The 25,750-nt window shown below is 44.7% G+C and overlaps 2 protein-coding genes across 2 annotated transcripts; one reads left to right on the top strand and one right to left on the bottom strand.

The window, feature by feature from the left end:
- Positions 1-17: 17 nt before the first annotated feature.
- Positions 18-16,623, top strand: HAUS2 (HAUS augmin like complex subunit 2). The gene is made up of 6 exons (XM_005284624.4): positions 18-181; positions 3,068-3,160; positions 4,651-4,720; positions 5,582-5,714; positions 10,294-10,402; positions 10,532-16,623. Exons 1-6 carry the CDS (start codon positions 92-94, stop codon positions 10,676-10,678), a joined length of 642 nt encoding a protein of 213 aa, XP_005284681.1. The 5' UTR covers positions 18-91; the 3' UTR covers positions 10,679-16,623.
- A 4,350-nt stretch (positions 16,624-20,973) lies between these two features.
- On the bottom strand, positions 20,974-22,895 carry LOC135983426 (uncharacterized). The gene is made up of 2 exons (XM_065595352.1): positions 22,108-22,895; positions 20,974-21,561 (listed from the first exon to the last, which is right to left on the bottom strand). Exons 1-2 carry the CDS (start codon positions 22,646-22,648, stop codon positions 21,092-21,094), a joined length of 1,011 nt encoding a protein of 336 aa, XP_065451424.1. The 5' UTR covers positions 22,649-22,895; the 3' UTR covers positions 20,974-21,091.
- Positions 22,896-25,750: the final 2,855 nt, after the last annotated feature.

Here is a 25,750-nt window from a genome sequence, read left to right as displayed (position 1 = left end):
CGTGGCCTCGCCCCCCCTAGCGTGAGCGACGCGTGGGCGGAGCTTCCTGCGCGAGGGCGGGCGCGCGGCAGGTTTAGAGGCGAAGGCGGCGATGGCCTGTTCGAACCCTTGGGACCCGGCGCAGCCCACGGCCGCGGGGCTGGTGCTGGCCAAGTGCCTGGTGGCGGGTGTGGTGACCCAGGTAAGGAGCGGCGGGGCCGGGCCGGGCTATGGCCCCTTCCCCGGCGAACCGCGCGGCCCTTCCGGGAACGCGCTCGTGGGGGACCCTCGCGCCCGGGAGAGCAGCTGCTGTGCCGCCTCCCCGCTTTCCAGCTGCGGGTGTCCGGCCTCCCCGTTCGGGCGCCGACCCCCACCGTCAGCGCCCCGAGTAGGAGCCATCTCAACAGCCGGCAGCGTAGCAGGCTCTGCCCGACCGGCTGGATGATAGACACTCTCCAGGCTGGAGCAGGTCCCTGTCTGGCATGGTTGTTCCCCATTCCCTAAAGAGCATTCTAGCCAGTGCTTAATTTGTGGAAGGACTCAAGTCCTTGCACCTCTAGGCTTGGCAGTTCATAGCCCCAGCACCTCTGGGCTTGCTGTATTAGTTATGAATGTAAAAAATCGCTTGAGCTCCCGCACCTCTTGCATTACAAATTAAGCACGGATTACACTCCGGATTGCCTGTGGCCAAGGTAGACGCCTGCTCTAAAAAACGGATTGCTATTACAGGCTTTGGGAGAGCTAACTTTAGTTAGACTTTGTTCTGTAGTTCTTGATCTTCTTTAGCTCCTTAGATCTTTTTTAAAATACAAATTAATGTTTTTCAGCTGCCGAGTTAGAATACATTTCTCACTGTGGTTGTCTGCTGTGCCCCCGGGTATTTGCTTCTTCTGGATGACTTTCTGCTACTAGGGTTTCATTTACACAATGAGTGTCAACAGAAGGTGCTAGATTTTAAATGGGCAGCATTGATTCTGCTCTTGGAACTTGGGGATAAAGTGTAAAAGTTCCGTTTATTCCTGTGCCTGTACCGTCAAAATAGTCTAATAGAACTATGCCTCCACTTTCAAGTACTCCTGTTAAATTTCATCTTCCTATCAGTCCTGTACAGAAAGCCATGTTGACAGATCCCTGCACAGAGGTTCATGTTCAGGGTCACTATTTGTAGCTAATGCCCTTTGTTTTCAGTTTTTACAAAAACATTCCTGGCTTTTACAAAAGCTATTGCATATGTTTTTCCAATTTTCACCTGAATTTTGGACCACTTGAATACATAGACTAATTTATTTTAACAATCAATATTTCCAAGTGTAAATGTGAGGCTGTCTGTTAAAGTAAGACAATTGTAGTGGAAGATACACATAGGTGTGTACGTACTGTTAATGTACAGTTCATGAAATAAACTACAGCATTAAACTGCTTTTACTTTAAATACTTTTACTTTTCTCTTTGTTCCTTTTTTCTGTTCTCCTTTCCCCCAATATTAACCCTGATATTTTCCTAGAAAACTGAAGTTAATTTTGCACAGATTTTCACCTGTGTGTTTATTTTTTGTAATAAACACTGATACATTTTTGGGAAATTTTAAACAAAAAAACAAAGGGCCTTGTTTGTAGCATAATCTTGCCTGTTGCATAAGTCCTTTCACAATCACTTTATTTAATTTTATTATTTGATTTATAGTAGCACCTGGACACTCCAACCAAGTTGGGGGGCCCTACTGCACTAAGAGCTGTGCAAACAGATAGTAAGAGACCATCCCTATAGAGCTTAGCCCTTGTCTATACTACAAACTTACCTTGGTATAACTGTTGCTCAGGAATGTGGAAAATCCACACCCCTCAGTGACAGAGTTATACCAACCTAACCCTTGGTGCAGGCAGCGCTATATCCATGGAAGGGCTTCTCCTCTCCTCAGCCTCTCTGGGAGCTGGAGTACCTATGCTGACAGGAGAAGTGTCTTCACTAAGCACCACAGCGGTAGAGCTGCACTGGTGCTGCTGTAGCACTGTAAGTGTAGACAAGCCCTTACAATCAGACTGAGTATTCTTGGTGGTTGACCCAAGATTGTGGAATGAACTCCCCACAGGAACTGCAGACCATCCCAAACCTTACCACCTTTCACACCTTGCAAGAAGCATTTCTCTGACCTTGTCATCTCTAATATAAACACAGAGGTGTGTGTGAATGTGAATATATAAATTCAAAAAGGAACACTGCATACACTTCTTCCCATGGGAGAGAAAATGAAAGAACAAACCTGTGACACATTAGTCACATTACTTAATACACTCCTGGAAGTCGCTCAGATGCTATGGTGATGAGCATGGTATAAGAAATCATATAGAATAGAATCTAAATAGACAAGAAAGACAAAAGGAGGAAGGGGAAACGGAGATATTGAGAGATGAAGTGCTTTGCCCAAGGTGATGCAGCACATCAGTGACATAGCTGGAATTGAACTCTGGTCTCCTGATTCAGTGCCTTATCCACTAGCCATGCTACTTCCTAGTACATTGGTTGGGGCGGGGGGGAGGGGTTAGTTATTTTTTTCCCCTTAAAGTACTATGTGTGTCTTCAAATAAGATGCCATTTATCATAAATCCATGTTTATGCTAATAGAAACAATGTTAAAATTGAAATGGGGGAGAAGAGAGAAATCCCTCCTGGCTGTGCCTGATTAATTTTATTCAATTTTGGATGTTAACTGTCCATGCCAGGGATGACTGTATCCCTTGCTCTTGTTTATACTTCTAAAGAGTAAATTTCTGTCTTTAAATCTATGCCATTGGAATGCACCTAAACAACAAATCTTTAAGGAGGGTGCTCCCAGACTCTTCTATAAGGACTTTGTCTTTGGAGAAGTTTTATTTTTGTAAGCCCATTTTTGTCCTTCTGAAATGTTTCCTCAGCTGCCTATGCAAGATTTGTTTCCCAAATCATTAATGTTAGGAGAAACTTAATGCAACACCTAGGAAGACGCTACCAGTTGCACTAATGTTCTTGCTAACCTTGAAAATGTTCTAATTGCTTGTGACTTCTTATTGCTACTGACCCGGTACCACCCTCTCTTGTTGTTCCTTAATAGGAGGTGCTGGATTTATCTGCTAAACAAGCCCCTTGCTTTGTGCACCTCACCGAGGTGGAGAAAATTGCAGACATCCGAGCTGAAATAAACCAGGTAAATCCATCAGTACTAGGGTGCATATTTCTATATGATGGGTAAGACAACATACTAACTGCTCTTGACCTTTGCACTGCCCCCTCCATGTAGAAAGCATATTTTTATGCTGTGTTTTTACCATTATATAGTAGAAAACATAAAGCAGGCTGGAGAAGAAAAAGAATATGTAAAATATAATGGCAGGTGTTGTTAATTTGTAATTTAGTTTTTAATGGTAGGTTTGTCACAATTTAATGAATTATCACAAAGGAAAGAGAGACCCATATATCAAATTCCTTTCTTTCGTAATAACTGCAAAGATGCAACCCGTTGTATCTGGTGAACAAACTTTTTATCTAAATCTTCTTGAAGAAACTGGGGAAACAGATCTGAACAGCTGTTCTCCTTAGATCAGCAAACAACTATTGTTTTTTCATGAGCTGTTGTATTTATAGGCAACCGGACCACTTCCACTTTAACAAGATAAGGGCTTGTCTATACAGGGAGCTATTCTTGGTTAGCTCCATGTGTGGATACTCTTATTCTGGAATGAGAAAGAGTGCCTTATTCTGAATTACTTTAGTCTTTTTGGGTGTGGTTTAAAATAATTCAGAATAAGACTCTCTATCCACACAGAGTTAATCTTAAAATAATCTTCTTTACATTCACACCCTACCTTATTCTGGATTAATTTTCATGTGTATACATCCCCTAACAGTACCTTTCTTACAGTTCCATTCTTTAGGCTCCCACTACTATCTAAACTGGCTGTTAGATTTAAGTTCTATGAGATGTATTCTGAATTTCTCTGTTATTGCTATTGTCTGGTGGTAATGCTTACCTACTGAATTATCCAATGCATACATTAACATTGGCAAAGTCCATGCCATCAAACAGCATTGCAGACAGTGAAATGCCCATTGGCTTAGCTGAAGAAGAGGTTAGACCAGTGGTTCTCAACCTATTTACACTTGTGACTGCCTGGCTCACATACTGCAATTAATATCTAGGAATTAAACCTGAAAAGGTTCCAACTGGTACAATATGCAGCAGTCCATCTGCTTAGTAACACAGGACATGAGAAGACATTAACCACATTCTGGACTGGCTCCCCATTGAATAAATCAAATTAGAGGTCTGTCCAAGATCACCCCTATGACAGCAGCTGTGTTCCCCTGGAGCCAGGGAACTGTTTGCCACTAGGGAGAGACTTTTGTAGGAACTGGATTTAGACAATGGAACTCATTCCCAGAAGAAATAAAAATGAGCACAAGCTTCATTGCATTAAGAACTAAATGCAAAACTCAGCTCTTCATGCACACATACTCAACACAACCATACAAACTAATCTGTTTTTAAAAAGTTTCTTAGACATGGAAGGATGAATGTGGTATTCTTATTTTGAATACATACATGCTGAGGAGGTGGGGAATATCCACAGGTATATAGGTAAATAGAAATTAAACCGTATGAAAATCAAGTGTAGCTATTTTTTATGCCTTTTGTAGAAGAGCCTGGAAACCGAAATCCTGGGACTGGAAAAGGAAACTGCAGATATTGCTCACCCATACTTCCTGAGTAAGTGGTTTTGTTCAGGGGAACAATTATTAGTTTTAGGCTCTTTGACCTGGACGTCATCAAATGTGTTTCACCTCCATTGAGTTCCCTGTTTCTCATCACCGCCATTGCACTTGTCATCCGCTGGTGTGTAGTGGCCCATGAGGCTATGATGGGTGATCAGCCAATAAAGAGTGCTAGCACAGCAATGCAACTAGAACCCTCCATGTCACTAGTGACCATGTGCATATTCTTTGTGGTATTCCACTTAATAGCTTGGACCCCAGGGGGCAGAAGTTCTGGGAGCATTCATAAGCGATTGTGCCCCAGCAGTGCTGCATTTAAACCTGTTGTCTTCCAAATAAGTCAACAGATGTATGTACTTTTTTCATATGTAATGTCACTCAGAAGAACTTTTTGGGATTTTATTTTGGTAAGTTGGGGGGAATTGATTAATTCCCTCAGTATTTCTCCACCTCTTTGCTTTGTCTTTATGGGTCTTTTCTTCTTGTCCACCACAACATAACCCTGAAGGAAATTCTTATTACTAAAATACTATAGGGTGCAGGTGTAAGTCATATAGGGATTTTTGGATGGAGCTACCAGATCCCTTAAAACCATGCTTGTTAGTAAAGTGATACCTTTTTAAGGAGTACATGTGCTGAGCCTCTTTGGAACATATCCTAGTACTACTTCCTAAATCATTCAACAGGGGCTAGTCTGGCTACTGCTGTTCTCCCAGAGCCTGAGCCAATCACTTGCACAGTGAAAAACTACTGGAAAACCTGAGTCAACTGCAATCCAGAATGAGTTTCTGCTCTTGCTCCATTGGTCAAACAATTTCCAGTCAGTATTCCTTTGACGTTTACCTCTGTTGTGTAGCTCAGAAATGCCAAGCTCTGCAAATTATGAATAAGCACTTGGAAGCAGTGCTGAAAGAGAAGAGGACTCTCCGGCAGAGGTTAATGAAGCCCTTGTGTCAAGAGAATTTGCCTATTGAAGCCATATTCCACAGGTGAGTTCTTAGAAAATAGCTCTTAGCATGTAGCCTGCACATGTATTCATGTCCAAATAAGCTACTTTTGCCTGACAATCACTCCTGGTAGGGGGAGCACAACTGTGGTATCAAAAAGTTGCTAAAGTAAACTCATGCTGCTAGTCCATGTGATGGGTTGCACCTCCCCCCCCATCCCACTGTCTGGGATGCCACCTGATGTACTGGGGTTTCACTGAGCCCACCTGCTCCACTAGCCTGGACTCCCTCTCCCTGTTTTGCTGAATTAGGCTCTCTGGCCTTTGGCAGCGTGCATGCGCGCACACACACACACGCTGTAGAATCACACAGTCTGCAACCAGCTCTCTATGGGAAGATTCAGCTAGGAAATTGCCCAGCACTCAAATGCACACCCCCTTTGGGGAGTAAACCCAAAATAATATTGTTTTGCATGGTATAGAAAAGTCTGCACAGCACAAGCTCATAAAAATTCACCCTCTCCGTCAATGTGGAGAGAGAGCTGCACAGCTTCTCTCCTTCCCTCCTCCCCCCCCCCCTTCCCCGGATATGAATTGCACAAACTGGATTATGTTATAAACAAGAAATAAGTTTATTATCTATAAAAGGTAAATTTTAAGTGATTTAAAGGGATAGCAAACAGAACAAAGCAGATTACTAAGCAGATAAAACACACATACTAAGCTTAAGATATTGGACTGGTTGCAAGAAGTAATTTCTCACCCTACATTTTTATTTTGGGCAGGTTGCCGAAATTCTTGAAGGTTAGCTACCTTGCCTGCAGCTTAAATCTTCAGGTGTCTTATTCACAGACCAGATCCCTTTTCCAGCCTGGGTTTAGTACTCCTCCCCCTTTCCCTTTGTCCTTGTTCCTTAGGTGTTTCCAGTAGCCATCTTGGATGGGGATTCAGAGAAGAGTGAACCAAGATCAACTTGCTCTCCAGCCTTAAATAAGATTTACATAAGGCAGGAATCTTTTGTTTTCCAGTCTTGACCTCCCCTTCCTTTTAGTGGAAATGTACTAGAAGTCCAAGATGGTGTTCAGTACCAGATGACATGACCACATGACCTAGTAGTGTCACAGCAATGCCTCTCGGGAAGGAGAGAGATTAGTATCTTCCAAGTCTTATTGTTTCTGGCTGATGGCCTGTTGTCTGGTGGGTGTTTCCCAAGTACACACCCAGTTGTAATTGTTACATAGTCAATATTCATAACTTTAGATACAGAATTGATACATGCATACCGATTGGATAATCACCAGGTGCATAACTGGTTGGAAAATGGTTCCCAGAGAGTAATCAGTGGGTCAGAGTCGTGCTGGAAGGGCATATTGAGTGGGGTTCCGCAGGGATCTGTTCTGGGTCCAGTTCTGTTCAATATCTTCATCAGTGATGTAGATAATGGCATAGAGAGTACACTTATAAAGTTTGCGGACGATATCAAACTGGGAGGGGTTGCAAGTGCTTTGGACGATCGGATTCAAATTCAAAATGATCTGGACAAACTGGAGAAATGGTCTGAAGTAAATAGAATGAAATTCAATAAGGACAAATGCCATAGGCGCTGACTCCGTGGGTGCTGCGGGGCTGGAGCACCCCTTGGGAAAAATTAGCAGGTGCTCTGCACCCACCGGCAGCCAACCTTCCCCACCCCCTCCTTGCCGCCGCCTCCTCCCCTGAGCACGCTGCGTCCCCCCCCCCCCCCCCCCAGTGCTTCCTGCCTGCCACCTAACAGCTGTTTGGCGGTGCTTAGGACTTTCCAGGAGGGAGGAGGAGGAGTGGGGACGCGGCGCACTTGGGGGAGAAGGCGATATAGAGGTGTGGCAGAGGTGGGGACGAGGGTGGAATTGGGGCGGAGTGAGAGTGGGGCAGGGCCAGGAGTGAGCGGGGGGCGGGGTTGAGCACCCACAAGGCAGAGGGGAAGTCAGCACCTATGACAAATGTAAAGTACTCCACTTAGGAAGGAACAATCAATTGCACACATACAAAATGGGAAATGACTGCCTAGGAAGGAGTATTGCAGAAAGGGATCTGGGGATCATAGTGGATCACAAGCTAAATATGAGTCAACAGTGTAACCGTGTTGCAAAAAAAGCAAAATCATTTTGGGATGTATTAGGAGGAATATTGTAAGCAAGACACGAGAAGTAATTCTTCCGCTCTACTCCACGCTGATTAGCCCTCAACTGGAGTATTGTGTCTAGTTCTGGGCGCCACATTTCAGGAAAGATGTGGACAAATTGGAGAAAGTGTAGAGAAGACAACAAAAATTATCAGAGGTCTCGATAACATGATCTATGAGGGAAGATTGAAAAAATTAGGTTTGTTTAGACTGGAGAAGAGACGACTGAGTGGGGACATAAATTTTCAAGTACATAAAAGGTTGTTACAAGGAGTAGGGAGAAAAATTGTTCTTCTTAACCCCTGAGGTTAGGATAAGAAGCAATGGGCTCAAATTGCAACAAGGGAGGTTTAGGTTGGACATCAGGAAAAACTTCCTAACTGTCAGAGTGGTTAAGGACTGGAATAAATTGCCTAGGGAGGTGGTGGAATCTCCATCATTAGTGATTTTTAAGAGCCGGTTGGACAAAGCTGTCAGGGATGGTCTAGATAATACTTAGTCCTACCTTGAGTGTAGGGGACTGGACCAGATGACCTCTCAAGATCCCTTCCAGTTCTATGATTCAGTAAATTATAATCTTTTAATGATACATTTTATGCAAGATGGGTCTAGTAAGGTATCTTATTCCATATCCCTACCATAAGCTTATTTCCATAAAGAATATATGGGGTGTAATGTCTCAGTCCAATCCACAGAAACTCTTTTATATATACACACATGCAGCAATTTTTCCAGTGTTTTTTGTTTTGGACCGCCTTATTGGAGACATTGTCAGTAATGAGCTATATGGTGAAAACTTAGAAATTTCAAGTACATTATTATTCTAGAGAGACCACAAAATGCTAGAAAACTGGTTTAGAAAGTATTTTTAAAAGACCCATTTATGAAAATTTAATCTATTAAATGAAACCACTCAAACTTTCATAAAAATCATGTATGGACCCCTTTAAGTTGTGAGTTTGGGAAGGAAGAATTTTGTTGTTTGTTCCAAAGTGCAATGGAATAAGACCTCAGTTTAACTGCATTTTTCAAAATAGTATTAGCAATATAGTTGACTAGTCTCTCTATAATGTAGCAGCTGGCAGTAGGCTGCTCTTAGCTAATGCTAGTTGATTTGAGACTTGATCTGAACCAATCTGAAGAACAGTATTGGTGGTATACAGCAGTAACTGAATAACCTTAACCAGGATAACTCCCATATCTGAGAGATTTATTTTGAGCTATGGGTAACAATTATTCTATGCATTACTGAGAAGGATGGAGGCGGGGGTGGGGTGGAATTGATAGTAACAGAACTACTTCTAAAAGCTAGCAATTGACTGTGTTTTTTGGGGGGGGGGTTTGTCACTGTAAAAGACACAGAAAGATAGTAATGTCTCTGTCACATGGTCATTGGTCCCTTTAAGAGCCTTATGAAAGGGCTGAGTGAGATCAGACTGAGGTGGAACCACATGGTTTGGGCAGGTTCCAGTGGAAGGCCCTCAGTCAGGGTTTGCAGGAGACTAGGTACTCCAAAGGAACCTATGTGAGGGCCCAATGCTGTATACCAGAGCAGGGAAGGACACAAAGAAAAGCCGCACAGGAGCTGAAAATGGTACTATACGGGAACCAGCTGTGGGAGGGGCGGGGGGGGTGAGTTGAGAGCTCTGTTCCAGAGCCAGAAAGACTCTCAAAGGCAGCCCAGATGGGCTGGGAACGTGGCCTAAAGGGAGCAGTGAAGAGAAGTCCCCAAAGAGCAGAAGAACTTTCTTGTTTGCTGGGACTTCTCACTTGGACTTTTGCTATTTTGGAAGGGGTTAAAGTTGTTTGTGACTTGACCGGAGATCTAAGCCACATGTCCAGCACAGAGCAGTGTGTAGAGTGGGAGAAGACCCTCACTGAGGAAGGGAGTGCCAGCATTGTCTTGTTTGACCAGCAGGGGTACTGTGGGGTGGCCATGTCCCATGACACTCTTGCAAACTGAACCTTTGTGCATGTGTTCTGACTTTCCTCCAGCAGATCACATAACCGCTTTTCTTGTACCTTTCAAACAGATGTGTTTAAATTCTGGGTTTATATAACACTTCTCCAAAACCAAATAACACTCTAGTGAAGTACCAAGTCTCCTTTCTTCTGTGGAGCTTGTTCACCATCCACACATGAATAAGCCCATTGATATATGGTATGTGTTCTTCGTAACTAGCCCTGTCTTTCACTGACATGTATTTAATTTACTGAGTGCCACCAAAGAGAGCATTTGCTGACAAGCAAAGATGATGGTGATGCTCCTGCAGCCTGTGCCCTCATTCAATTGTATTGTTTCTGCTGAGATTTCCTCTCCAGGCAGGCGGTCAGGAATTCCCACAATTATTGTGGAAGGGGTTTAGAGGAAAAAATCAAGGAAAGACAGGAACAAGAGGCTTAAGATTAAATTGTGCATCATTTTGAACAGCCTGTTTCTGGATTTCTTCCCAAATTAAAGGTATGTAGCAGAGTTATTGACATTAGCAGTGGCCTTCATTGAGAAACTGGAAAGCCACTTGCAGACCATAAAGAGCATCCCTCAGATACCCCTGACCATGAAAAACATGGTGAGTAGTGAAGATGGTTCCCTTTCCTATCCTCTGTAATGCTCTTCCCCTCAAAATGCAACATCATTTAATTATTTAACCCACCTTTTAGTATCTCCTAACTTCTGAAACTCCCATCTTGTATTCCAGGACAATGCTCTGGCAAAAATTAACTTGCTTGTGACAGAGACTGAAGAGCTGGCAGAGCAGATACTGACATGGAGAGAACTGCAAAAAGGAATCCATTATGACAACTCCAAGATCACTAACGAATCAGATTCTAGCTTCAGAATTTAGTTCCACCATAAAACATCTTATTTGTGCCGAAGGAAAGATGACCAGTTGAAAGTTCTGTTTTTTACCAGTCCTGTGTGATAGTGGCAGTAATGTGTATAGTCTAACTAGAGACTTTATGGTCAGATATCTCCCCTGTTCTAGAAGGGATATTTTAGTTGGCAACAAGTGACCATTAAAATTGGACAATGATCTGTAAATGACAGAACTTTTTAGGTGTAATTCCTCTTTGGAGTGTCCTGATATGTTCACACATACCTCCTTGAAGCAATCAGAGGGAGCTGTCATACATACATTTAAAGTTGGAATGCAAAAGGTCTGTTTCAGTATGGCTGGCTAAAGCACATGATGTAAAGACTAAGCTTGTTTCTGCAAGTATTTTGAGATCATATACTAGATTTTCTTTGTAAGTATAGGAATTTTAAAAAATATATAGTAGACTATAAAATGGGAGACTTAAGCTCTTATATGCAATTTTTATTACAAAATAGACAAAACTACAGTAGCACAATCTGGAGGAATAATTCAATGCTCCCTTATTTTCAAAGCAGCTTCTGTCAAATGCTTTGAAAGTGAAGGAAGGTACCTATGAGATCCAGCTTTCTCTTGAAGGAGAGTGTTCCCAGTGCCTCCCACAAAATACTCAGTTAATCCATAACAAGTTGTTCTTTAATGATTATTTAATTTCTTGTCTATATAATAAGATTCCAAGAATTTCACTCTGAAGCCTAAAATGTTACTTTGTCAGTATAAAGCAGTTGAACCACCTAGAAGTGTGGTTGAGGGTTCGTTATGTTCAGAATATCCCCAGATTTGAAAAATCAGTGGGATTTGCTGTCTGTTGTCATCCAGTTTTTAATTTCTCAGCAATTTTGACTTTATGAATTACACCTCTACTACAGCAAGACATGGTGTAGCACCTAGGGTTCCCACTCATGGCCCAAGACCCCTTTGTACATTCTGTACAAACCCAGAACAAAAAAACTCGCAAAGAATTTACAAACTAAGGAAGAGCTGACAATCTTTGATTCTTGCAAAGTTACAAATATGTTTGTGCTTCTGGTAACTTAAACTTTCCAGTATGTATGCCACTCTTCCCTCCAGTTCTTTAAAGGTGTTGTCATTGGAGCTCTGCAGCAAATATGTGACTGCTAGGTCTTCAGTTCTTCTGTAGGGCTCATCCTATGCACAGAATGTAAAACCTAACCATCTGTAGCTCAGATGAACATCCAGGTATTCCATTTGATTTGTTGTCTGCCACTGCGCCCCTCTCTTTTTTTTAGGAATTCTATTTGAAAGATTAGAGCAATGCATTTGAAAGTATCATTTCCAACATTCAGATTTCACCTTCAAAATGTGCTTAGTTTGAAACTCCTAGACATCTGAAAGGCAGTTAAGCATTGTGCAGGTGCAATTTGCCTTGTCACTGGTCTTGTCCTCACTAGTAATAAAGGAATATAGTAGACTGGAAAAACAGATTTTTAGCCTTGTAGAGTGAAACCTCCTATTTACCTCCAGAATCAGCCCAATTAACACTGGCATCCTCTTCTCCACCTACTCCTGGGGGAATTTTGTGCCACTGCACATGCTCAGAAGTCATGCCCCTTGTAGATTTCTTTCCTTCCCTGCAGAAAAATGACTTTCTGACAGGGAAGCTGCAAAAGCAGTCACACATAACTCCCTAGCAGGGCAGGTACATCATTTCAGGCATCTGGAGCAGCCAGCAAAGAGGTAAATCACCACGGGGCTGGGGACACCCCCATCCAGTGGCTCCTACCCTGAGCTGAGATCAGCTGCTAGTCCTGGCTGAGCTGGAGGCAGGAGAGGATGGGACTTCCTCTTCCCCTGCAAGAGGGGGAGGGGTCACTGTACAGGAAGCTACTCCTCCATATACCCAACCCACATGCACGTGGACCTCCCATATCCAGACACCCCTGCCAAGTCTCACCTGGTACATCCAGAACCTCCATAACCCTCCATACCCAAACCCCACCCCACTCATCCTCAACCCCTGCCTCTGGAACCCCCCTGCACCCAAACCCCCTGCCTCTGGACACCCAGTACCCAGGCCACCCCTGACTGAGCTCCCTGCACTCAAACCTCCACTCTCATGAGCCCCCCTGCACCACCCTGAGCTGCCACATCCAGAACCCCATGCCACTGACCCCTAACTAGCTGCACCCAGACCCCCACCCCACCAAGCCCCACTCCCCCAGCACCGAACCCCCCCGGCTGAGCCCCCCATACCCATGTGGATAGTTCTCTGAAATCATCCACTCAATGTGCAGCGGCAGTCAAAAAAGTGAACAGAATGTTGGGAATCATCAAGAGATAGATAATAAGACAGAAAATATCATATTGCCTCTGTATAAATCCATGGTACGTCCACACTGTGAATACTGTGTGCAGATGTGGTCACCCCATCTCAAAAAAGATATAGTGGAATTGGAAAAGGTTCAGAAAGGGGCAACGAAAATAATTGGGGTATAGAATGGCTTTTGTATGAGGAGAAATTAATAAGACTTGGACTTTTCAGCTTGGAAAAGAGGTGACTATGGGGACATGATAGAGGTCTATAAACTCATGAATGGTATAGAGAAAGTAAATAAGGAAGTGTTATTTATTCCTTCTCATAATACAAGAACAAGGGGCCACCAAATTAAATTAATAGGTAGCAGGTTTAAAACAAACACAAGAAAGTATTTTTTTCATGCAACACACTTCAACCTCTGGAACTCCTTGCCAGAGGGTGTTGTGAAGGCCAATACTATAACGGAGTTAAAAAGGGAGCTAGATAGATTCATGGAAGATAGGTCCATCAATGGCTATTAGCGAGGATGGGCAGAAATGGTGTCCCTAGACTCTGTCAGAAGCTGGCATTGGGTGACAGGGCATGGATTGCTTGATGATAACCTGTCTGTTCATTCCCTTGGGGCACCTGCCATTGGCCACTGTCAAAGGACAGGATACTGGGCTTGATGAACCTTTGGTCTGACCCAGTATGGCCGTTGTTATGTTCTTAAATGAGAACTTTTTTATAGACACCTCACTTGACAACCTTTGCACAAGATTTGCCTATGACCTAGATCATTATTCTTTTGCAATCTCATCTCAATGGATGGAACCATCCTCTCCCTGACCGGCCAAACCCCTCCACCTAAGTGTATGGACTCGCCTGGAGAAGCATCTGCAAAGTTGGAGTTAGGTGGGAGGGGGGAAATAAGGCCCAATTGGGTCAAACTCCCCACCCCCTTAACAATTGTCTAAAGAAGCAGGCTTTCTTCACCTTTTGCTCCCTTCATGGCAAAAAACAAAGGGCAGGGATTGGCTCTTAAGTTTTAAACTACTCTCAAAGAGATAAATATGACCTAGATCATTATTCTTTTGCAATCTCGCCTCAAGGAGAAGAGCCTACTTTTGTTTAAATTCCCCCTGCCCCTGTAAGGTGAGCTTTGAAATTCAATGTTTTAGTAATTACAAAGGAAGGAAGAGACAAAGCATGGTAGTAAAGAGTAGACTTTTTCTTCAAAATAGGCAATGGCTAACATAACAGATACTATGCAGGGATTATAAATAAACAGTGAAATACATGATCAAGAAATCATGTGCGTATTAAAGGTGTGTCCAATTAAAAACAGTGCATCTCTTCCTCTGTCTCATATGATTGTAAGGGCATGGGTTTGCCTTTAAAAAAAAGAGAGGGGTTACAGCACCTAGAAGGAGTTTGGATACTATATAAAAAATGCTACTTGTTTTAATATAACTACAATCGGAAACTGTCACCCCCCTTCCTCTTTTGAAGATGATGGTGAAAGGCTGAGCTGCTCCTAAAAAGCCTAAATAATAAGCAATTTACTACACCCAAACAGTAACAAAACTTCTACAAGCATTTGATCAAGATACGTACAAACTGGGTAAATCTAGGGATGCTTAGATCCGTATTGGCTGGCTCCAATGGTGTCCGGCATGTATTAGCAATGAACCGTTTAAATGTTTACTTTTTTATATCCTTTAACAAACAAGTAATGTCATTGCCAATTACTGACTTCAGCTAAAAAACAATTTGAGACAGGTCACCCTTATTTCCAGTCTTAATCCAGATAAGATTTATAACTTCCTTTCTTCCCAAGGCCTGTCCTTTCCTCCTTCTTGCTGCCCAATAGCTTTCCATTGCACCTAGATTCACACAGTCTCTAACACTAGTTAGTGTGTGGGTTGGAAAGGGCCATATTGACTCATTTTAAGACATTCCTTTTGTCTTATCTAAAATCATCTGCAATCACCCCTATTGGTCAGAGATCTTCTTTGTAGAAACTTCCCCTTATCTCACTATTCTCTGAACAAGACATCCTTCCTACTTCATTCCTTCTGGCCTTGTAATTTATAATTTTCAAGGCCTTCCATCTACTTGCTAGTCAGGACCTTTGTTTACAACACATATATATTTCCTCACCAAACTAAGATAACTCTACAAAAACAACAAGGAGTCTGGTGGCACCTTAAAGACTAACAGATTTATTTGGGTTTAAGCTTTTGTGGGTAAAAACCTCACTTCTTCAGATGCATAGAGTGAAAGTTACAGAACTAAGATAACTCTAATTATTTAATTTCATATTTAATATTTATCCTACACCTCCTGTCCATGTTGTTGTTAGTTTGTACTTGTAAAGTGCTTTGAATTTATAAAGCTCCATGTGGTGTTACCTCACATAGCCTATTAAGTGAGAAATAAACTGGGGATGCACATTAGTAGAAGAGGTGTATAATTGCAATATACTAAATTAGTTTTTAAAGAACAGTATCACCAAGTATTTAGCCTCTTCTCATATTATAGAGTAACCATTAGAAGTGTAAGCAGAGTCAGGATGAGCTCTACCCTGACATCTGGTGGTGAATTGTGGCAAGTGTGGAAAAGAACTTCAAGGGCTGATCTTGTTTGTATAGGCACACCCACCCCGCCTAGCATGAGCCCAGGGCAGCCCAAAATGGTCACTTTGGCTGCTGTGTGATCCCCAGTTTCTCTGTTATTGGGACAGGAGGAATAAAGTGTTGTTACCCTGATTATGTGAATCAAGGACAATGTAACTGTTTTATGACAGAGGGTCTCACCATCACCTAAGAAGCATTCGATAGACAAGGGACATGGGTTCCAAAACCCAGTGAATTGAGAGAGGTTGGGGGGAGGTATGTGCCCCCTCTTGAGGGTCTGGAACACCAATTGCACTACCCCCCCTCTCTCCACTGTTGAATAGCAGAGCTAAATTTGCTTCCATTAGGAGTCTAGCTAGAGATTGCTGAGCTGAATTCACTTTGGGCCAATGGTGCACCAGCACTGGGGCTCCCCTACTACAAGCTGAAATTGCTAACGTTGCTGAGCTGAGATCACTGAGTGCTGTGTTAACTAGTGGGGGAGCCTAAGCAGCTGGCAGAGTGGAGCAGTTTGCGGAACAGTGAGCTGAGCAGGTTGCTGGAGCGGTTCATGGGATGGCTGGTGGAGTGGAGTGGCGAGCCGAGCAGTTTGTGGGATGATTGGAGCGGCCCACGGAACGCAGAGCAGAGCAGTTTATGGGGACAGGAAGAGGAAGAGGAGCGGAGCCATTCGTGGTGAAGGCTTCAGCAGAACTTCACAGAGAGGTGGGGCAGTCAACCTCGGACCATGTAAGGTGCCCCGTGTGTGCACCCCCCCATTTCCACCCAGGCTGGGGGGGTGGGTAAAAGCTCTGCAGATAAACTTTTGAACTCTGGGGTGGCACTGACCAGGGACAGAGACTTTTGGGTTGTTGGACTTTGGGGTGATTGGACTTAAGACCCTGGGGGGAAAAGGACACTGCCAAACTTACTTGGAGGTTGGTCTTTTGCTCATGGGTTGTGTTATGAATCCTGTTTGTGGTGTTTCCCCAACATAATGCCTCATTGTTTCCCTCCTTTATTAAAAGGCTTTTGCTACACTCAGACTCTGTGCTTGCGAGAGGGGAAGTATGTAATTGTGCCAGGTCACCGGTTTTGCATTGTGTTATTGAAACGGAACCCCTAGACACTGAACCTGGCCCTTGTTGCTGCCAACTCAGAGGGGCAGAAGGGTTACTGAAGTAATCATAGTTTAATGACTATTCATGGATTAACTGAGATGGAAAAAGCATGCTGACTAAGATTCCATAAGGAACAGATGACTTGGAGATAGAACTTTTTTCTTTACAAAATAACTATCATGCTGCATTACAATTAGAATAATAAATCCTTTTTGACTCTGTTTTATGACTAGCATAAATAGAGATTATGTTAACATTGTCCCTGGATATCACTAGTAGGAGATGCCTAACTATGATGAGCTTTATAATATATTCTTTCACCCCTTTTGATGTTGGATAAATGGATTACATTTTTAAGGTGTGATCAACACGTGCAGAAGAACCTAAAGCTAATAGTAGATTATTTGTTCCAGAAATTGCCACATTAGAGTAGGAGAAATAGAACTGACCTAATCCCCCTAAGATATCACAATGACATATCTCCATGTTTACAACCTGACCCCGAATTCCACTGTACAGTCACCAGTCTGTTGCAAGTGGACCCAATCACTGGGTCCCATATGCTTTCATGCCAACTGGGTTTGGGTCTGGTCTAGTCACTGTTGCTAGCTCTGAAACAGTAGGGCACACTCCCATGCTCAGACATCTTGTATGACACTCTTCTTTAGGATGTGGGGCACTGCCAACTAGTCACACTAGACTCCAAAATCAATGTCTGAGACCTTCCAAGGTGCTTCCCCTGAGCTCCATTTAGACTGTGGGCACTCAGGGCGTTTAGTTTAACCTCTTTGGAGACAACATGCCAGAAGGCAAAGATTAGTGCCTTAGTAAAGGAATTTCTTAGGGTATGTCTACACTACGAAATTAGTTCGAATTTATAGAAGCCGGTTTTATTGAAATCGGTTGTATACAGCCGATTGTGTATGTCCACACATAAAATGCTCTAGGTGCTCTAGTCGGCAGACCGCGTCCACAGTACGAGGCTAGCGTCGACTTCCGGAGCATTGCACTATGGGTAGCTATCCCACAGCTATCCCACAGTTCCCGCAGTCTCCGCCGCCCCTTGGAATTCTGGGTTGAGATCCCAATGCCCGGATGATGCAAAACAGTGTCGCGGGCGGTTCTGGGTACATGTCGTCAGGCCCCTCCCTCCCCCGTCACAGCAACGGCAGACAATAGATTCGCGCCTTTTTATCTGGGTTACCTGGGTTACCTGTGCAGACAACATGGAGCCCGCTCAGCACAGCTGAGCTCACCGTCACCATATGTCCTCTTGGTGCCGGCAGACGTGGGACTGCATTGCTACACAGCAGCAGCTGCTAACTGCCTTTTGGCGGTAGACGGTGCAGTAGACTGGTAGCCTTCATCGGCGATCTGGGTGCTGGCAGCCGTGGGGCTTGCCTTTTGGCAGTAAATGGTGTATTATGACTGTTAGCCGGTCTATTACAAGTCGGGTCATCGCACGTTAGCAGAGTCTTCCCCGAGCAGCCGATTGTGCAATAGGCCTGAAGACCATCGTCATACACCGCCCCGTATTTGCTGCCAAGCACCCAGAAAGATGCCGAGGGCTATCAGTCACGCTGCACCGTCGTCTTAAGATGTAAAAAAATAGATTTTCTCTGTATTCATTTGCTTCCCCCTCCCTCCGTCAAATCAACGGCCTGCTAAACCCAGGGTTTTCAGTTTAATCTTTGGGGGGGACCATTCTGTGTGACAGTTGTTTGTGTTTCTCCCTGATGCACAGCCACCGTTCTTTATTTTAATTCCCTGTGCCTGTACGCCATGTCGTCACTCGGCCCCCCTCCCTCCTTCCCCTAGGCCGTCAGATACTACGTTTGCGCCACAGCTCGAGCCGAGAAGCGGTTCGCGCCTTTTCTTTGAATTCTGGGTTGAGATCCCAATGCCCGGATGATGCAAAACAGTGTCGCGGGCGGTTCTGGGTACATGTCGTCAGGCCCCTCCCCCCTCGTCACAGCAACGGCAGACAATAGATTCGTGCCTATTTACCTGGGTTACCTGTGCAGACAACATACCACGGCAAGCATGGAGCCCGCTCAGCTCAGCTGAGCTCACCGTCACCATATGTCCTCTGGGTGCCGGCAGACGTGGGACTGCATTGCTACACAGCAGCAACTGCTAACTGCCTTTTGGCGGTAGACAGTGTAGCATGAGTAATAGCCGTGGGGCTGGCAGCCGTAGTGCTGCATTGCACCAGCCCCTTCCAGGCGATGGCATATTATGACTGGTACCCATCGTCGTCATACTGGTATGGCTGTCAATCATGGCCACCTGGGCAGACATGCTACTGTTTTGATGATGACGGTTACCAGTCATAATATACTATTTTCTGCCAATTGCCCAGTATTGTCTGCTAAGCACCCAGAAGAGGCCGAGGGCGATGCTGGGTGCTGGCGGACGTGGGGCTGGCAGACGTGGGGCTGCATTGCTACACAGCAGCAGCCCCTTGCCTTTTGGCAGATGATGGTATTTTATGATTGGTATCCGTCATCGTCATACTGGTATGGGTATGGCTGTCACTCATGCTGCACCGTCGGCTGCCACCTTAAGATGTAAAAAATAGATTTGTTCTGTGTTCATTTGCTTCCCCTTCCTCCGTGAAATCAACGGCCTGCTAAGCCCAGGGTTTCCAGTTTAATCTTTGGGGGCACCATTCTGTGTGACAGTTGTTTGTGTTTCTCCCTGTTCCTGTACCTGTACGCCATGTCGTCACTCGGCCCTCCCTCCCTCCCTCCCGCCCTCCTTCTCCTGGTCCATCAGATACTACTTTCGCGCCTTTTTTCTGACCAGGCGCCATAGCTAGCACTGGGATCATGGAGCCCGCTCAGATCACCGCGGCAATTATGAGCACTATGAACACCACGCGCATTGTCCTGGAGTATATGCAGAGCCAGGACATGCCAAGGCGAAACCCGGACCAGGCGAGGAGGCGATTGCAGCGCGGCGACGAGAGTGATGAGGAAATTGACATGGCCATAGACCTCTCACAAGGCACAGGCCCCAGCAATGTGGAAATCATGGTGTTACTGGGGCAGGTTGATACCGTGGAACGCCGATTCTGGGCCCGGGAAACAAGCACAGACTGGTGGGACCGCATCGTGCTGCAGGTATGGGACGATTCCCAGTGGCTGCGAAACTTTCGCATGCGTAAGGGCACTTTCATGGAACTTTGTGACTTGCTTTCCCCTGCCCTGAAACGCCAGAATACCAAGATGAGAGCAGCCCTCACAGTTGAGAAGCGTGTGGCGATAGCCCTGTGGAAGCTTGCAACGCCAGACAGCTACCGGTCAGTCGGGAATCAATTTGGAGTGGGCAAATCTACTGTGGGGGCTGCTGTGATCCAATTTGCCAGGGCAATGAAAGACCTGGTGATAGCAAGGGTAGTGACTCTGGGCAACGTGCAGTCAATAGTGGATGGTTTTGCTGAAATGGGATTCCCAAACTGTGGCGGGGCCATAGACGGAACCCATATCCCTATCTTGTCACCGGAGCACCAAGCCACCGACTACGTAAACCGCAAGGGGTACTTTTCAATGCTGCTGCAAGCCCTGGTGGATCACAAGGGACGTTTCACCAACATCAACGTGGGATGGCCGGGAAAGGTACATGATGCTCGCGTCTTCAGGAACTCTGCTCTGTTTCGAAAGCTGGAGGAAGGGACTTTCTTCCCGGACCAGAAAGTGACCATTGGGGATGTTGAAATGCCTATCGTGATCCTTGGGGACCCAGCCTACCCCTTAATGCCATGGCTCATGAAGCCGTACACAGGCAGCCTGGACAGGAGTCAGGACCTGTTCAACTACAGGCTGAGCAAGTGCCGAATGGTGGTGGAATGTGCATTTGGACGTTTAAAAGCGCGCTGGCGCAGTTTACTGACTCGCTCAGACCTCAGCGAAAAGAATATCCCCATTGTTATTGCTGCTTGCTGTGCGCTCCACAATATCTGTGAGAGTAAGGGGGAGACCTTTATGGCGGGGTGGGAGGTTGAGGCAACTCGCCTGGCTGCTGATTACGCGCAGCCAGACACCAGGGCGGTTAGAGGAGCACAGCAGGGCGCGGTGCGCATCAGAGAAGCTTTGAAAACGAGTTTTGTGACTGGCCAGGCTACTGTGTGAAACTTCTGTTTGTTTCTCCTTGATGAACCCTCCAACCCCCCCCCCCCCCGACCCGGTTTACTCTACTTCCCTGTAAACCAACCACCCCACCCCACCCTCCCCTCCCCTCCCGCTTGCAGAGGCAATAAAGTCATTGTTTTTTCACATTCATGCATTCTTTATTAGTTCCTTACAGAGGTAGGGGGATAATTGCCAAGGTAGCTGGGATGGGTGGGGGAGGAGGGATGGAAAAGGACATACTGCATTTTAAAACTTTAACTCTTATTGAAGCCCAGCCTTCTGATGCTTGGGCGATCATCTGGGGTGGAGTGACTGGGTGGACGGAGGCCCCCCCACCGTGTTCTTGGGCGTCTGGGTGAGGAGGCTATGGAACTTGGGGAGGAGGGCTGTTGGTTACACAGGGGCTGTAGCGGCGGTCTCTGCTCCTGCTGCCTTTCCTGCAACTCAACCATACGCTCGAGCATATCACTTTGATGCTCCAGCAGACGGAGCATTGCCTCTTGCCGTCTGTCTGCCAGCTGACGCCACCTATCGTCTTCAGCCCGCCACCTCTCCTCTCGTTCATGTTGGGCTTTTCTCATCTCCGACATTGACTGCCTCCACGCATTCTGCTGTGCTCTATCAGCGTGGGAGGACATCTGCAGCTCCGTGAACATCTCGTCCCTCGTCTTACATTTTCTCTTTCTAATGTTCACGAGCCTCTGCGAAGGAGAAACATTTGCAGCTGGTGGAGGAGAAGGGAGAGGTGGTTAAAAAAGACACATTTTTGGGAACAATGGGTACACTCTTTCATTACAAGGTCGCATATTTCGGCTTGCAGGCAGCCATCGTAAGCCACAGTGTTTTGGCTATTTTAACCTTCTTAGCATGCGGGAAAGGTTGCAAACAGCAGCGCATTTCCCATAGCAAGGATGAATTGGGTTGTCCATTTAAAATGGGGTTTCAATGTAAAAGGAGGGGGCTGCGGTTTCCCGGTTAACATGCGGCACAAACACAAGTAAAGCCCCCCCACACACACACACACACGATTCTCTGGGATGATCACTTCACCCCTCCCCCCCACCGCGTGGTTAACAGCGGGGAACATTTCTGGTCAGAATAGCAGGAACGGGCGCCTCTGAATGTCCCCCTTAATAAAATCACCCCATTTCAACCAGGAGAGCTTTCTGGAGATGTCCCTGGAGGATTTCCGCTCCATCCCCATACACGTTAACAGACTTGCTTGCTTTTTTTTTGTAATGTTTACAAATATTTACAAAGTTACACTCACCAGAGGTCTCCTGTGTGCCCTGAGGGTCTTGGGTGAGTTCGGGGGTTACTGGTTCCAGGTCCAGGGTCACAAACATATCCTGGCTGTTGGGGAAAACGGTTTCTCCGCTTCCTTGCTGCTGAGAGCTACCTACAGTACCTCCATCGTCATCTTCCTCGTTCCCCGAACCGTCTTCCCTGTGTGTTTCTCCAGTGAGAGAGTCATAGCACACGGTTGGGGTAGTGGTGGCTGCACCCCCTAGGATCGCATGCAGCTCCGCGTAGTAGCGGCAAGTTTGCGGCTCTGCTCCGGACCTTCCGTTTGCTTCTCTGGCTTTGTGGTAGGCTTGCCGTAGCTCCTTAATTTTCACGCGGCACTGCTGTGTGTCCCTGTTATGGCCTCGGTCCTTCATGGCCTTGGAGATCTTTTCTAATACTTTTCCATTTCTTTTACTGCTACGGAGTTCAGCTATCACTGCTTCATCTCCCCATATGGCGAGCAGATCTCGTACCTCCCGTTCGGTCCATGCTGGAGCTCTTTTGCGATCCTGGGAGGACTCCATGACGGTTACCTGTGCTGATGAGCTCTGCGTGGTCACCTGTGCTCTCCACGCTGGGCAAACAGGAAATGAAATTCAAACCTTCGCGGGTCTTTTCCTGTCTACCTGGTCAGTGCATCTGAGTTGAGAGCGCTGTCCAGAGCGGTCACAATGAAGCACTGTGGGATAGCTCCCGGAGGCCAATAACATCGAATTCCGTCCACACTACCCCAATTCCGACCCGCAAAGGCCGGTTTTATCGCTAATCCCCTCGTCGGAGGTGGTGTAAAGAAACCGGTTTAAAGGGCCCTTTAAGTCGAAAGAAAGGGCCTCGTTGTGTGGACGTGTCCAGGCTTAATTCGGTTTAACGCTGCTAAAGTCGACCTAAACCCGTAGTGTAGACCAGGCCTTAGTCACAGTAACAATACTCTTAAAGCACTTGAGTCACAGCTCTTTGAAAACAAGAAATGTCTTGAGATGCATCCTCCCCATGTCTGATCTCACCCCTTCTGTGAGTTTGAAGTTTGTTACCATTTGAGCCTGGGCAGAGTCCCCCCTTCTCCTGAAAGTCCTTCTTTTGGTGATGGTCAGATACTCCTGCATAAAGCAGAGCCCTGCTCTTAAATAGGGTGTCTCCTTTGTGTCATGTGCTTAGATGAGAAGCTCCAGCCTCCCCCCACCCCCTCTTCCAATATTGCCATGTTTTCCCCATCTATGGGGTCCCGATGTAGAAAATTGTTGTTTGGCAGAAGTAGGCCAGCGGTTGAGAGGCAGTCAAAGTTGATGGCTCCAGATTGCTGTCTTGATGGCATCTCAGTGATAGTCCTTCAGTGAGGTCAAGCACGTTTCCTGGGCAACAGAGCTGTCTGGTATGCAGTACAATAGGTTGACTGAGGGCTTGTGTTCAACACATAGTACAAACTGGAGTTAATAATTAAATACAGACCTATCCCACTCTGTCACATGAGGCTCAGAATCCTTGATGGCAAATCAGATTCTTTCTTTCATTCAGCTTGTTTGTGCTTGTTTTATTATTATTATTATTTTATTTGTTTTAAACAAACTGCATGAATTATTAAATCAAACCCCTTAATTTCTTGAAAGTCAGCCACTAGGTGGCTCAAGACCACAGATATTTCATTCTTCCAGAGCTGTTAACTGCCAGTAAATATATTGTATCCTGCAGAAATACACAAACTACATGGAAACATTTATACAATTTAAAAATAAAACTAGAAAAAATTGAGAAGTCAGGTGGTCCATAGGTGAATAATAGTGAATGTGTTCAGATCCAAATCTAAGGAAGTTGCTTGTTATAGCTGGTCCACCACAGAATAAAATGGTTAAAATCCTGAAGTGTCTATGTAGCTGTTATTCATAGATAGTACCAGTGTACTGTAAATGTGATTTTGGCAGGAAGGGCAGCTATAATTAGAATTGTTCAAATTATTGGTTAATAAATTTTCAAATTGGTTGCAAACAGAAGATAATTTCTGCTAATGTATTAATTACTTGTAAGTATTCACCAGTGTTCAACCTATAGGTTATTCATAAAGTATTAATTTAAAAAAGAAGAACAGGAGGACTTGTGGCACCTTAGAGACTAACAAATTTATTAGAGCATAAGCTTTCGTGGACTACAGCCCACTTCTTCGGATGCATATAGAAGTGGGCTGTAGTCCACGAAAGCTTATGCTCTAATAAATTTGTTAGTCTCTAAGGTGCCACAAGTCCTCCTGTTCTTCTTTTTGCGGATACAGACTAACACGGCTGCTACTCTGAAACCTTTTATTAATTTAAACTATTCCCTATTCATGTGGTGTGAGTTGTCACCCAGCTACATTGTATGTATTGATCCATGACTAGATGGCAGAAATTTAAAACAGAATGACAAACAGCTAGCTCCAAAATGTTCTGGTTAGTGCAGTAATACACTGGTTCACATCTGAACAGGAGTATTAATATTAGCCATCTCCAAGCATTCTCAATTCTCAGCATTAATCAAATGTTTGAACATGCCTGAATTAAACAGTACTTTGGAATTTGAGAACAGTTTTGCAGTACTCAACTAGTTCTAGCTGTGATCTAATAATTTGAGCATAGAACATGAGAATTAAGAGAATTACTGACTCCTTAGACAGATTGTATAAAGAGGAATTGCCATACCAGAATAGACTAATGGTCTAGCTACTCCTGAATCCTATCTCAAAAAGTGACCAATGACAGATGCTCTATATCCCCATAATAATGCAGGTAATTGTGATGACCTAGGACATTTTCTTCCTGATTTCAGCTGGGGTTAAAAGAAAACCTAAAATGACGAAATTTACATTAATGGAATACTTTGGTTGAGGCTGAAATCTCACATAGAATTGCAAAGTTATATTCCCCACAATAATTGATGCATGTATCAAGGCTAGGATTTTTAAAGAAGTTAGATGCCCAAGTAAATTCCACTCTCCCTTGCAGTCATGCCTACAAAAAAACTTGACAACAGTTAGGCTACTGGTGTGCTGAGGCCACTGGCAATCATGCTGACCCCTGTCTCTTGTATGCTTAGATTGTAAACTACTTGGGGCTGGGACAGACTTTTTGTTTTGTGTTTGTACAGTAACTAGCACCATGGGTCCTGATCCATGATTAGGATACCTCATTACTATGGTAATACAAATAATAAAAATAAAAGGAGTTGGATACTTAACTCAATTAAGTTCCTTTAAGAATCCTATCCTAAAGAATTAAATAAATGCAATGAATGCTCTGAGGACCATAACTTGGCTCCCCCTGACTTTCGTTATTTAATCCCAGTGTTGAGGACTTTTTAAAATGTAACTGCTAGAAAAGGGACTGTGAACATGGCATCTTGTTCACAGTCCCTTATAATAGCCTTATACATGACCTGAAGACGAGCTCTGGGGTTGTCTACACCATGCAGCTTTAAAAGTCAGCATGTGTAAACACTCTGTTGGTACTTTGTTGGCACTTTTGCAGACAAAATACTTCCAGCCTCGACAACTTTGCAGTGTAGACATACCCTCTGTATAAACTCAAAAGCTGTCCCCCTGACCAACAGCATTTAGTCCATTAAAAATATTACGCGTTTCTCTTATAAATGCACAGGCAGAT

The sequence above is a fragment of the Chrysemys picta genome, chromosome 4 (genome assembly GCF_011386835.1).
Source record: "Chrysemys picta bellii isolate R12L10 chromosome 4, ASM1138683v2, whole genome shotgun sequence".
NCBI classification, from domain to species: Eukaryota; Metazoa; Chordata; order Testudines; family Emydidae; genus Chrysemys; species Chrysemys picta.
The sequence above is the reverse complement of the archived record's forward strand: the minus strand, read 5'-3'. Positions and strand labels throughout refer to the sequence as shown.